The 15,290-nt window shown below is 38.6% G+C and overlaps 1 protein-coding gene and 1 pseudogene across 1 annotated transcript in view; both read left to right on the plus strand.

Annotated features, from left to right (window-relative positions):
* The window catches only part of LOC149567121 (putative inactive purple acid phosphatase 27), a 93,022-nt gene extending 87,116 nt beyond the window's left edge, over positions 1-5,906 (plus strand). The window contains exons 12-13 of the mRNA XM_089820319.1: positions 4,639-4,949; positions 5,274-5,906. Coding sequence (XP_089676445.1) covers positions 4,639-4,949; positions 5,274-5,582 — 620 coding nt within the window. The 3' untranslated portion in view covers positions 5,583-5,906. The remainder of the gene's footprint in view (positions 1-4,638; positions 4,950-5,273) is intronic.
* The window catches only part of LOC149567120 (pentatricopeptide repeat-containing protein At2g03880, mitochondrial-like), a 179,811-nt pseudogene that overhangs the window by 92,457 nt on the left and 72,064 nt on the right, over positions 1-15,290 (plus strand).

Here is a 15,290-nt window from a genome sequence, read left to right on the forward strand (position 1 = left end):
TGGATTAAGGAAGAAAATAATCTGACCGCTTCAGCACTAATACTGTCCCTACCAAAGCAAGCTCCCTTCCATGTCTTTGATCACATTGATTTTGTTTGCAATCCTCCAGACTCTTATTGAAGAGTGAAGAAAATTAGTTTTCCTGTTTCCCACTTTAAACCAATTCTCCTAGACTTCTGCTTCCAAAAAGGCTCCTTCGCAGCCAATGCCTATGCATTTCTCATGTCAATGCATTTTCTTGTTCAAAATCAAAATCAGTCATACCATGCTTTATAACCTTCTCATTAAGAGTCTCTAATTTTTTTTTCAATAGTATCTTTTTGCTCAAAAATGTTTTTGAAACCTTCTTATTGCATTCCTTGAGTTTCTCCTCGAGAAATTGAAGTTTCTTCATAAAACAAAAACTCTTGGTTCCATCTTGACAGCAGGCCTCCTTCCACCACCCATCACTAAGAGAGGAGTTCAGGATCTTAGAACCACATACATTCAAATTTGAAAGGGGATTGAATAGGTTTCAAATCACCATGGAAATAGAGGGTGTTAGGAAAATGATTCGAGCCTGAAAAGAGAACAATCAAAGACTCAAAAGTAAGGCCCGAGTCTTCCCACCCACTGTAACAAAGAAATGTTCCAATCTTTCAGCGATGTTGGGAAAACCTTTCATTCGGTTACTCCATGTAAGCAAGCCTCCCTTTGACTGTATTTCCTCCATCTTATTATTAAAAATAAACTGCTGAAAATTACATTAAATAGGACCAATGTCCTGCCTCCCACTACTTATTTTTTTGAATTCCACGTGGTTGCTTAAAATCTTCCCCAACCATCACTAAATCTTGTGCCAAGTTTTCCAAGCAATTAGTAATTTGAGCCCATTCCAACCTTTTTTGATTTAACCCTTACTGTTCCATACAGATTTACCAAAAAAAGGTCTTATTTTCATCCAGCAAGCTTACCTGAACCAAGATTTAGTTAGAGTCTCTACCTCTTTCTAAAACTCCATTTTTTGTGGGTTTTGTAGCACTCCAAAGCACTTGACGCTTTTGTGGAATCCACACATATTCCTTCCCATCTTTTCGATGATCTTTAAGCTGACAAATTTTTTGTACCTGTCATTTTTGTTTCTTGAAGAGGAATAATGTTCGGCTTTTCCTAATCAAAGCATCATTTGATCAGGTGTTGTTTGTCAGGGGCATTGTGGCCCCTGACATTCACGATAGAGCCTTCATGGCTCCTTGGGAAGGGTAATGCCCTTCCCAGAACATAGCTTCATTTGACCCTTGGCACTACTAGCCACCTCCAATTTGATCTTTTGAAAAATTTAGGTCGTCTCCTTTTCTCCCCCACCTTAGCCTTTTGAGACTTAGTTTGGGTCTAACTAATTGTCCTTCACTCCAAGATATCTTCTTCTTTTGAACTGAAGTCCCCATTCTACCACAAAAGCCCTACCTCTCGTCGGCCTAGAATAGGGTTAGGTAGATGCTTCTAGATTATCTCCCCTTGCATCCATGAGTTGTTCCAACACACTCTTTACCACCACCAAGGAATATTTCTGCACCATATAATGTGTGTTTGGTGGGTGGAGTCAGGAGTTTAACCTTGAGTCCCACCAGATTATTCACCCCAAACACTGGTATCCTACACTCATCCAGATCATCATTTAATTTATTGATAGGAGATGCGTGTCTGGGTGGGGAATGTAAAGATCCATTTGAATAGTTTGTTCTATCAGCAAGCCATTTGGGACCAAAGAATCTTTCTCACATCTAGGATGCAAATCACTCTCAAGCCCTACTGTGGTATTCCTATTCATTTCTTGTTTTGGGATAAGCTCGAAATTTGTTTCAAAGACCTAGCTGAAGTAACTTTGTGAAAACTTCTGGCTATCCTCAAGTTCCATCTCCTTCATTAACTCCTTAGCGCAAGGTTCCAATCCCCTACCCTCCAAATCCTCCATCTCCGAAGTATCGTCTCTAGTGTTGTTTCTTCCTTCTTCGATTGTAGACATTTGAACCCCTTCATCCCTAATTTGATTGATCACATCCACTTCAAATACCTGGGCTGCACCCATATTTAGCATTTCCTTTTCACGTCTAATTTTGCATTCTAGAGCATGATTGTGTGGGAGGCCTTCTCATCCCTCTATGGGATCATCTTCTATGTTCTCATCCCCTGCATCCATTTCCATATTCATTATCTTATGCAAGGAATCATCAACAACGTTTGTTTTCCCCCACATGCCTTTCAGACAGTCCCATTCTGAATGCCCCAAGTTTTTGCAAGCCTTGCACCATTCCACATCTTCTTCCACCTCTACCCTCTGCTTCCATATCCCAGCATCCATCAGAAAATCAATCTGTTTAGAGATGGGAGATATTGGAATCTAACTAATACACGGTCTTGCAAACATACTAAAATATTTTTTCTCCACTTCTTCCCCCACCTTCAGAAATCTACCCATTGAGATCCTAATCTTCTTCAGTAGTTCTACCTCCCAACATTCAATGGATAAATTCCCTCCACCTTGGCTGTCAGTGGATTAAAGTTTGTTTCCCACTCTTTGATGTAGAAAACCTGCCCACCCATCATATTGGAGCTGTTATCAAAGGCCCATTGTTTTGCCTGGCTAGATTCACAGATAACTAGAAAGAAGGCATTGGGCAGGGTTTTTAGGTTAAACTTAAAGGGCCAAGACTCCTCACACCACCTTCTCACCCTTGAGACGACCGACCATTTTCTAAACCATTTCAAAAAATGCCCCTTTCTTTAAGCCAAGACAAATTCAAGCATTTACTACTAACATTAACTGAGACAGGGCCTAACTTTCAGTAATACCACATACCTTTGCCATATTCCTTGCATCTTCTTTCTTCAAACACCTAGTGTTGTACGATTCCTTTGGCTTCCACATCTTTTGAGCAATCTTGTTTCAGTCCGACATCTTTTTCTCTTGGTTTTTTCCGTATCCATGTCTATTTCGAGGTCTGAACATGGGAGGAAATTCCTATGGTGCCAAGGCCCAAACCCTACCCTCCTGCTATTGTAGGATATTTCAAAGCCGTGGGAGTTCCTAGGCAGTTGCCATGTAGTCAGCTCTGGTTGCGAGCAGAAAGGAGGTACTTTCCGATCTCCCCATGTCCAGCGACCATCTCTTCTACCTGCAACTCCTTTCCAACAGCTTCTTTCTCCCATGGGGGCTCTCACTTCTCCAAATGGTTTTTACTGATATGGTCTGCAGTGCCTTCCTTTGACAACTCAAACACTCTTCCAAAACCATAATGGCTAATGCTGATCCATGTGCTGAGGTTAGACACCATACCAGAACTCTTGTTGTCTCAGCAAAATACTACAGCCTTCCCCAATCTTAGATTAATCAATGCTGATCAATAAATGCAGAGGGTTGACATCAATGTCAACACCACAGCGCATACTGCCAACAGCATAACATTTTTCTTGTAACTCATTAATGTTGTTTATTTACATGGAAATATGCTGAGGATATCCTCAATAAACTATTGGAAGAGATGAAACTTTGTAGAACCCTTTATGGATCTGTGCGATTCGCATTCTACAATAAATTCATAAAAGTTTAGCAATCAACCACTCCCAGTATGCACTTAGCATATAACACTATAGGGTCAAACCTAATTTCATTTATACAAGGTTGCATGAGGACGGGAGTACTTGGGGTACCGGTACGGCTATTTTTCATAATAGGGGATGGGGGTACTTGGATATGTCAAACTTTATTTTTAATTATACTTGTATATTTATAGAAAATCTGAAATTATGAGTCACGACAATGGTTTTTCAAAACAAGAACAGTGATAAAGCTTGCAGATGTAATGTATTGTTTTCAGTTTCAGATTTATTATATGTTTGCAATAATAATATATGATGAATGTTTTGATGCATAACAGAGAAGGCAGACTTTGAACATGAACAAGAAGATCGTAAATCATATGACAATGACATATTGCAAATGATAAACTTCTGTTTTGAACAGAGATAAAGTTTATTGTTAATCAATATTGTATCAAAGTTTCAAACTGATTAAGTATTGAATTAAGCTTGATAAACAATAATCTGATATGCAAACAAACAACCGAAAGAAAAAATTAAAAATCTTAATCAAGGTCTTTAGCTATGATGATCTCCATTGAGTACCCGGTACTTGGGATACATGTAACGTGGGTATGAGTACCAGGGGTGTGGTACGAGTACCCATACAACCTTGCGTTTATACGAGGGAAAATGGACTGGAACCTTCCCCAGTGAGATACTGGCCAAAATACCGAGTCCTATGGCTGTAAGAGAATGGAACCTAGCTTGTTTTAGTCTTGTGCTTGTGCTTGTAATTCTGTAAAATTCACTGGTATCATAAAAAAATGATGTTGGATGATTGAGAAGTTTGTCTTGTATGTGCTGTCTTACATACATAGCATATATATGAATAGGGTAATTCTTATTATAATTTCATCTAACTTGGTTGAATTATCCTCTTAGATAAATAATCCGACAGCCACTTTTGATGACAAATATACCTACTGCTGAGCAGAATTGATAATTAATGGATTTATTTTGTTATATTTAACCCTTTGCATTCAAAACTCTATTAATGTGTGGATATGTTTTACTTCAGGTATTCCACAGACTATGGCATGTTTCATTTCTGCATTGTGGATTCAGAACTTGACTGGCTGAAGGGAACCGAGCAATATGAATTTATTGAGAAGTGCTTAGCATCAGCAGATAGACAAAAACAACCATGGCTCATCTTTATTGCACATCGAGTTCTTGGTTATTCATCAAATTCATGGCTTGCCTTGCATGGAGCATTTGAAGAGCCAATGGGACGAGAAACATACCAAGAACTTTGGCAGAAATATAAGGTTGACATTGCTTTCTTTGGCCATGTTCACAACTACGAACGATCATGCCCTGTTTATGAAGTAAGTCAAGTAACTTCATTTGGCAAAACAAGTGAGTTTTGCTGCATTAATTGAATTTATCATGAAATTTCTGCACTCAAAATAAACAGATCTGGGTTATCAAAATGTATTATACAACTTAGCCTCTTATGTCAGGTTAATATTCCTGCGCAAGGTAACATATTTTAGAATAACAATTATGTGATCAAGATGTATTGTCTCTTATCTTTTCTTGTCATATTTTATGGTTTTCTCAGTTCTGGAGGCTTTTCAATTTCTCATGCACCGAACTCTCCCAACAATGCTGAGTGTAATAAACATCTCTCTTATTTCTTTTTCATGCAGAATTTCTGTGTCAGTGAAGAAAAGACTCATTATTCGGGCACTTTCAATGCAACAATTCATGTTGTTGCAGGTGGTGGAGGAAGCCATCTTGCTGATTACACCACTTTAGAAACCTCTTGGAGCATTTTTAAAGATCAAGATTTTGGTTTTGTGAAGCTAACAGCTTTTAACCATTCTTCATTGCTGTTTGAGTACAAAAAAAGCTCCGATGGAAAAGTATATGACAGTTTTTGGATCACAAGAGAATACAGAGACATTCTTGGTTGTGACTCTATTGGTAACTGCCCACGTACTACCCTGGCTCAGTAAATTGGCAAAAGAATCTGAACATCCCATGAAATATTTATGCTCATCTCGATTATTCCCTGCACTGAAGAGTTAGTGAGTACAAGGGAAATAAACATGGTTGTCACCTTCCAGGAAACACGATTTTTCATTTTAAAAAAACCGTGTAGATTTAAATTGTTATATTATTTTAGATTAACATGTGTTTTCAACAAATTAGTGAAATAATAATAGAAGACTGCCAAGCATTCATGTCATGTGTGGGCCAAGGGTAAGCGAGGAAACCCAGACTATGTGAGAATTATTGTCAGAATCAATAAATGATATATAGAATAGAATATTTATGTATATATGGGAATATATAATTTATCTTATGGGAAAAGTTAAAGATGTTAAATATAATAAGAAGGAACAAAGCTGTATGAATATAAAAGTTATGTGCAAGATGTATAATGATAGTGGAAGTAAAAGATAAATAGAAATTGTCTGAAGAGTAAATGTTTAAAGATCAGAAAAAGATATGAAAAAGTGTAGCGAGAATAAACTAATGTAAGTAATTAGAAGTAGGTAAATAGTAAGAATGTAAAATAAAGCTTACAATTTATGTTTTAATTTTTTCTTTGGTCAATTACGCTTAAAATTTCCCTAATTTATCTTTCATGTTTTTGAGGTTCTATCATAAGCATAATATTTTAATCATTTAAAAAAATAATAATAATTTTAAATTTCAACTGAAAATTTTGAAACCATTAAAATAATAAAAAACAATGTAAAAATGTGTCTGAGTTGGTAAAATAATCTTAAAAAATAAAAAAATAAAAAATAAAAAAGTATATTATTATTTATACCTTCTACATCTTCATAGTGTGACCACTTAAAGTAGCTCCATGAAATGGGTCACTAAAGTGGGGTCCCTTGTAATTGAAAAGATCTTTTATGTAATCCACTTGCATAGGACGAGAAGACGCATTCAAAATTTTGAAGAAGGGTATCGTTTTTAGGGAACATTTTGGCACTTGGGGCAATTATAGAGACAAGGTTTGTTGCCAAAGGTTCATTCCCTCAAATCTACATTTGGTTCATCTATTAGTAGAGATGGGAGGGTGGAAACCTCTTGATGTCTTTGGATTGATAGAGTAAAAACCCAGATTCAAATGTGTGAAATCCCATTTAAAGTTAACACTTGGGCTTCATTGTGACAAACAATTGAGAATTCAAGGATGAGAGGTGAATGATTTGGGGGTTGCTTGTATAGGACCTAATTGTGAGTTTATCAAGGTTGGGCGATCATTTCAATGTTATAATCAATACTTATTGGAAGCCACCTCAACACCATTTCATTTTATTTAATGGGTGATTTTTACCCCATATGTAATAATTTCATTGTTGGCTTATTGTGATAGCTAAGTTGAATCCACAAACAAAACATAAATAATCATTACAAGTGAGGAGTTGTTTTTTATTATGGAAAACAGGCTTTAAAAGGGCCTTGAAACCCAAACAAAACATAGAAAAGAACGCTTAAGGCTACATACAGAGCCAGAAAGCAAAAAGAAAGAACTTCTCCCTAAACAAAGATATAAACAAATGTAAAGCCAGGGAGAGACGCCAAAAAACCAGGGCTACCCACAAAAGGCCAGGGCACTCAGACGATGTCTCTCAGCAATTCTATTGCACTTATCTCCAGCTTCAACAGTTTGCCAATTGTCTCCTTCATCTCAAAAAACTCCTGGTCTAGGGTTGGGGTGTCCTTTTTTCTAGTGATGGATCTAGTCTGCTTCCTTGCATTTTCTTCCAGAGTCCTATCTTTTATGTTGTGGGTGTCAGGGTCCTCCTCCTTGCTAATACTTTGGTCATCCGTATAGTGTATGAACCTCTTAATGTTCTCATTGTCCTTGAGGATCTTAGAGCTCTGTTCATCTATACCTTGCATTGTCCTATCCATCGCATGGGCTCTGTTATTGACTTCTTCCACTCTTTTGTCCACACTTTGTTCATCCTCTTTGATCCTGTTCTTTAAGCTATAGGTCTCCCTTTCCAGAGTGCTCACTCTGTGTTTGAGCTCAAGGATTTCGTGAAAAAAGAAGCTATCCACTGCACTATTTTTCGCATTGTTAAGGACATCCATGTTTGGGTGCTCCTTTGCAATGTCGTTGAAGATGACCATAGCAGGATCGATCAACTCCTCCATTTGGATTCTGCCCTCTTTATTTTCTTTGACCTGAGTTCTGATTAGCTCATGTTTGATGCCCATAGTAGCCAAATCTGAGTCAAAGTTCTGCCACACCACCTTCCTATCCTTCCTTGTGACCAAACATCTGTAAGTGCTAGTGCCAAAATCCTCATAGCCATGTTTGGGTCCCTCCCCTTCACTTTGGTTGGGCTCCCCTTCCGCCTTCTTGATCTCCTCCCCCTGCTTATCCTCATTGTCATCTAGGGTTTTCCTTTCCCGATTCCCTGACATTGTGGCCTCCTTCTCTTTTCTTGCCGACACTTTGATAGTGATGGCTCTCTTGCTTTTCTTTCACTCCTTGCCATCCCCTTCCTTGATATTCTCCTCTGCCTCTACACTATCCTCTCCCGTATCCATTCCTTTCGCCCGTTCATTAAAACCCCTATCTGAGGATGTGTCAATGTCCCGTATGGGCTCGAGGGGGCACTTTTTTCTCCTTGCTATTTTCTTTTAGGGTTTTTTCCCCGAGCCTCGCTACAGGGAATCACACTCCTCAGAATTCGTATGCATCTCAAGACTTTGCTCCGTATCCCAGGGCGAATAAATCTCATCAGATTCTTTGGATTCCCCTTTTCCTTTCTTGCCCTCTTTCCTATCTTTGATTTGTTTACCCATAGTCCTACCTTTGAAGTATTCATAAATTAACAATAGCAACCCCTCATGGAGTGTCAGATTCCTAGTATGTTTTTCTTGATACTCATTAATGTTTTCATTCATGGAAGAATAAAGGTAGAGGGGGATAGAGATTTTCGCCCCATACCTGAAATGGTTGAGTAACACAAAGTGGTAAGTGCATAGATGATCAAACCTAGTGTCGAGAGTAATATATTTGATTATAGCATGGAGCACGAATCTCCATAGAGGCTTGATGGAGCTCGGGAGATAATGGGTACCTCTCTTCACCAACGCCTGTCTTTCATCTTGGTTCTTTGTGAATTCCACCACCGCTTGCCCTGATATTTTCTAGTCTTTGTAAAATTTCTTGACAATTATGGGGATGCCAGTAGCCAAGGAGATAACTTCTTCTATCACAGAGAACTCCACCCTATCTATTTTGACCATGCCCTCATTCCAGTTTTTTACCATACTTTTGGTTACAAAGGGTTTCCATCCATGGAGGCGTTCAATATAATTTGTAATTTCTCCTTTCTTCAGTATGTTTGACACCTTGGAACGCCTTCTCCACTTCTAGGCTTCGTCCTCTGGTTCCCTCCTGTGTCTTTCCCCAACCATGGTGTTCTTCTCTATGCAATCTCTGTAGTCATTATCGGAGCCCTTCAAAACCAGCAAGCCTTCGACTCTCCTCATTTTCTTACACCTATTTTCCGCCTTGTGAATTCTCTTCCCACAAGTGGTACTTGACATGAGTTGATGGATATTGTAGATATGGGAAGTACGAGATATATCGTACTTCCACTTCACAACTCTACGCATTCCCCATAAATCATTAACTATCATAATAAATCCACACAGAGTATTTTTTATTGCTTCCCACAACTTACTAACTTTCATAATGGCTTTTAATTATACCCAATCTGCCTAGGATATGTTCCCTTTCGATGACCTCATGAAACTTTGATGGGATATGATAACCATCTATCCACTTAGCCACTCGTTGTACTTTACTGCCTAATTCGCCAACCTGTCTGCCACATTGTTGGCCTCTCGGTAATTGTGCCACATAGGTTTTCTGAAAGGTTTTAAGGTTTTGAATGCATTCTTCAATAATATTTGTGGTCGTCCAAGTAGGCTTGTTCTTCTCATTTAGGCAATCAATTATGTTTTTTGAATCTCCTTCCAGCCATAGGTATTTCACTCCTATTTCTTTTGCTAGATTGATAGTCTGGTGAGCCGCAATGGCCTTCACATAATGATTGGTTTGAATTCTAAGGGGAGCAACAATCACAACAATCCCTTTCCTAGATGCATTTCTTATGATGCCACCAACCTCAGCCTTTCTTGGGTTGCCTTTGGCTGCCCCATCAAAATTAGCCTTATGCCAACCCTCAGGTGGGAAAGACTAGCAACATCCCTCCCTTTTGTCTATGTCCCTGGTCTTAAGAGGAGGGATAGGTCCTTTAGTGTTGGTAAAATTTTCCATCAAGGAATTGAGGCATTTGTGAAAAACAACTTTGGCATTAGATTCCTTGTCCCTGAAGATTCGGTTATTCCTCTCTTTCCAAACCCCCCAGCAAACATGTGGTAAGGCCCATTTCCATAAAGTCTTGGATTCGTTTCCAACCAGCCCAAGTTGTCATTGATCAAAGAGCTCCAGAATGTTGGAAGGAAAACACCAGGACAAATTGAAAAATGATAGGAAGAGAGACCAAATAGAACTAATGAAAGGGCAGTCTATAAACATATGGTCAACACTCTCACTGTTATTTTTGCATAAGATACATCTACTAGGCATCATGTTACACCTTTTGGTGAGGTTATCCATCGTGAGGATATGATTTTGGAGCAAGATCCAGAAGAATATGTTAATTTTTGGAATAAGGCCCAGGAACCAGGCTTTGGCCCACATAGGGGCCTGGCCCTAAAATTGCAATGTCTCATAACCAGAGGCCACAATTTGAAGACCATGCGCAGTCTCCCCCCAAACAATGACATCTTTTTTGTGGGATAAAGGAATATGTCTTACCATGTCCATTAGCGACTTCAACTCGTCAGACACCTCTGCTAGGTCAATCCACCCATTATGAATTCTATAGTCACTCACCCTGCTCCCAAATCTTTCCATATAGACATTAACCCATCTGTTGAAAGACTCAATCTCCTAGAGAGAGCTTGAGCTTAGCTAGTCATCAAGCTAGAAATTGATATCTTTCCCATTTCCCACATGCCATTTAGCTTTATCAAAGGCTAAACCCTTAATTCTCATAAGACCATTTTAGATGGAAGAGCCTCAGGGGTCAGAATCCCTATTAATGAACTGTTTAAGATTGAGATTATTAGCATATTTAAACATCAAAATATCTCTCCATTCACCTTTGCTGTTGAAGATTATCCAAATCTGTTTCACTTGAAGAGCTAAGTTGAACTATTTCAACTTTCTAATCCCCAGACTCCCTTTCTTCTTAGATCTGCAGATGGTATCCCAAGCCACCAACATGTATTTCTTACTCTCATCAGTGCTTGACCACATGAAATTCCTCTGGATAGCTTCAAGGTGCTTAGCCACCTTGGACAGAATAGAAAAAAGGCTAAGAGTATAAGTAGGTAAATTTTGTAAAGTAGACTTAATTAGCATCACTTTACTTGCCTGACTCAAGGTGATACCTTTCCAACCAACTAGCTTCCTGTTGAATCTGTCCACAAGATTGTCCCAGAAAGTGTCAGGAGGTTTAATCCCCAAGGGAAGCCCTAAGTAAATGGAAGGAAGGGACCTAGCCTTGCATCCCAAAATGTTCGCATTTTTCTTCTGTCTTCTTAACAGGGTATTGAAGAAAAACACTGAGCTCTTGTCCCAGTTAATGAGCTACCCGGAGGCCCTAGAGTAAGTATTCAGTATGATTTTCATAGTTCTTGCTTCCCTCACTGAGGCCTCACCTCCCATAATCGTATTATCAACAAACTACTAGTGAGTAAAAACAAAAGGACCAGAAGATGGTTTCAAACCAACCAAATCCCCTCTGCCCCTCCTGGAATAAATGAGCCTTCCTAGGCCTTCAACCAAAATGATGAAGAGAATAGGGGATAAAGGGTCACCATGTCAAAGACCCCTTGAGGGTTTAAAAAAATTAGAGGGGCACCATTCACTAGGACGGCAAAGGTGGGAGTAGAAACTAGTTGGGTGATCATCTTCCTCACTTTTGCATTGAAACCAAAAGCTTCAAGAATTCTTTCCAAAAACCCCCAGTACACCCTATCATAAGCCTTAGAAAGATCCAACTTGAGAAGAAATCCTTCTTGTTTACCCATCTCAAGAGAATGGATAACTTCATGGACTTCCATGATAGAATCCAAAGTTTGTTTGCCAAGAACAAAGCCCGACTGTTGGGGCGAGATGATCTCTGGAAGTAATTTGATAAGTCAATTAGTAAGAACTTTTGAAAAGATCTTATAAAAGGAGTTGCAAAGACTGAGAGGCCTAAAAGATCCAAAGGTATCCGCCTTAATAAATTTAGGAATCAAAACCATAAAAGTAGCATTAATTTATTTCAGCAAATCTCTAGCACTAAAGAATTCCTAGACAGCTTCAACAATATCAACATGAACAATATCCTAGTACATCTAAAAGAAGAATGTAGGGAAACCATCAGGGCCAAGGGCCTTCTTAGCTAGAAGATCAAAAATTGCCTTTTTGATTTCATCATACTTAGGGATAGCTAGTAAGGCCCAATTATGAGCTTCACCTATGACTTTGGGGATGGTGTTAACAACCTCATTCTAGTCCTCTGCATCCAAGTTGAGATCTTTTGTGAGAATCGATGAGAAATACCTGATAGCCTCGTCCGCTATCTCATCATCTTCCTTTAAAGTATCATTACCCTTTTTAATCTCACTAATTATGTTGGCTGCCCTGTGTTTCATAGTAGAAAGGTTAAAGAATCTAGAATTTTTGTCCCCTTCCTTGAGCCAAACTGACCTTGACCTCTGCCTTTGGAACATTTCCTCTTTCCCAACAATGTTGTGAAGTTTAGCCAAAATTTCCTTCTCAGAGTTTAGAATGTTATCATCATAACCCCAAGTCTGGATATCATTCTGCACCTTAACCAAGTCCCCCAATATCCTCTCTTTATCCTGAAAAATATTACCGAAGTTAGATTTGTTCCATTTGCAGATCTTAGATTTTATGAACCTAAGTTTCTTTGTAACCTTGTACATAACGGTTCCATCCACCTCAATACCCCAACACTCCTTGATTTTGTTATGCAAGCTAGGGTGAGTCGACCACATTTTCTCAAATCTAAAAGGGAAGGCCTTCTTTCTATTGATTTTATCAAGAGTAAGATAAATAGGAGAATGGTTTGACCCAAGCCTCACAAGAGATGAAAGCTTATAGTGGAAGTTGCCCAGCCAATCCATAGAAATAAGAGCTCTATCTAACCTAACCTGAATGCAGTCTTGACTAATTCTCCTATTGGACCATGTGAACTTACAGCCCCCAAGGTCCACATCCAGAAGGGCCATATCCCTAATCAGATTTTAGCCAAGTGTTGCCTACTTTCAACATTAGGTGGGAGCCCTCCTAACTTTTAAGAAGCTAAGAGAGGAGTGTTGAAATCCCCCATTATAATGCCTTTGGTGTCACCTAAATTGGCCACCAATTCAAAAATTTTGGTCCAAAAAATCTTTCTACTATTTTTTTTGTATTGGGAGCATAGAGATTCAACAAAAACCATCTCACATAATCTTTAGGATTGAAAAAATTCATAAGCAAAATATTACCTTCATAAAAAATGATACTGGCTTCCAAAGATTCCTTCCATATGGATAGCAGACCACCCGATGCACCATCCGAGTCTGTAGCTGTATTTTTCATGCCTTTCCCAAAAGAGATCTTCTCAATCTTTTCCTTCTTCATTTTGGTTTCCTGGATTAAAAAAACATCTGGTCTATGATCCCTGAGCATATTCCTAACTATTTCCTATTTGTGGATTCCATTGAGTCCATGTATGTTCCAGGAAATGATCTTCATGCTTTGATTCGATTGCATGATTCATGGATGGTTCTTTGTGTCCCATCCAACATATTCCTTCTTGTTCCTTCCTTTGGGAGATCCCTCTTTTCATTTCCTTCACTAACTTCAACCCCCAGGTTCTTTCCTTCTGAAGCTTTTTCCTTCCACATCTTTCTGGGTGCTCCTGCCTTGTTCTTACTTTGTTTATTTTGGGACTTACCAAACTTTACCTTCTCTTTGAAGATTGGGTAGATCTTCACTTTGTGTCCTGCCTTTTTGCAGTGGAAGTAGGCAAAAGGAACATTTTCATAGTCAATCTATTATACCCTTCTTCCCAGTCGAGACTGAAATTCAATCACTTGGGGCATATCTTGACCCTCAACCACCCCAACACATATTCTGGCATACATAAGTCTTTTCTTGGCTGCAGTAATAGGATCAATTGATAGCAGTTCTCTAAAGGATCTGGCAATGCCATCAAAAACATCTTCGTGCTAGTATTCTAAGGGCAGCTCTAACGACCTTATCTAGACCGAAGCCTGGGTTAGGAAGTCGTTGTTCAGGTCAAGGTTGGAAGTGCACTTTTGAAGGACAAGATTAGACTTACCCATCGACCAGTTTCCCGCACAAAGAATTTTGGAATAGTCCTCTTGGTAGGAGAACTCAAAAGACATAAAACCTTTAGCCATGGCTGTTAATTCAACCTGCCCTTTCAGCTCCCATTTGTTCCTTGCAAAAATCCTTACCAAATCAATGTTTAGTCTAGGGCCAATAAATTTACCCACCAGGGTGGTCACCATACCCAGGATGTTGTGGTCAATAATTTTAGTGGAAACTTCCAAGGCCAAAATCCCCTTTTCCTTATCAGACTTATCAATGATTTTGGGGAAGGTTGACTTACTTGAAGGTTTGACCCCAAAGAGATTTGTCCACCACCCCTAGGCTCCAAGGGGCCCTCCCCCTGAAGACCTAGGTAATGGATGAGCAATTTTATTTTCTCTTGGATGTGGCTGCAAATCACGTGGGTCCCCATCCTCTGTAGCATCCACATCTTTCCTGTCCTTGTCCTGCTCTATCCCTAAAAATTGTTCGCCATTCTCTAGCTTGGCCGTGTTCCCACCCAGCTTCCGATTCAAAATTCCTCCTTGCTCTGCTCCACTCATATTTCCAAACAAGTGAGTTTTTGTTTTGATGATTTATAAGTTTTATTTTTAATTGTTGTAAATATGAATTATTTTTCTAACACATAATTTCAATGGTAATAAAGGAAAGTCAATTAATAGTTGTTGAAATATATGAGGTGAATATAATATTCTAACTAGGGAGCCTTGATTCCATTAACCTTTAGAACAAGGGCTAAAATTATTTGGTGAAAAGTGGATAATAGAGTAATATGAAGACACAAAATGGAATAAAGGAGGTATGGCTTGACATAGGAAGAATAGTCTCAAGAAATGTTTGAGTCATTGATTAATTTAAACGTGGGTTAGAGATAAAGGGATCAAATCCCTAATAATTTTATTGCATGATGGTGCAAGTCATGCAAGGTAAAAGAGTGAAGTAAATTAGTGGTTAATTGAATGTTTAAGTACAATAAGGGTTAATTAATTTTCTTGATACTTATTCAATCTCTTTTAACATAAATCCTCCAAACAAGAATAAATCTACTAAAAGAAGTAACTATTGGGACAATGGAATATTTTCATGCCTTTATATTAAGTACAAAGCTCTTAACACGTAAGTTCAAGACAATTTATCAATTTATTGCATTTTCAACTTCAAATTCTAAAATAACCCTTAGAATAAAAATAAATCAATTCATAATCAGACTATATGAGAATTACAAGAACATTTGGGTACAATCTTATTATAG

This window comes from Cupressus sempervirens, chromosome 3 (genome assembly GCF_028749045.1).
Source record: "Cupressus sempervirens isolate cs-2001-9-10 chromosome 3, ASM2874904v1, whole genome shotgun sequence".
In the NCBI taxonomy this organism is placed as follows: domain Eukaryota; kingdom Viridiplantae; phylum Streptophyta; class Pinopsida; order Cupressales; family Cupressaceae; genus Cupressus; species Cupressus sempervirens.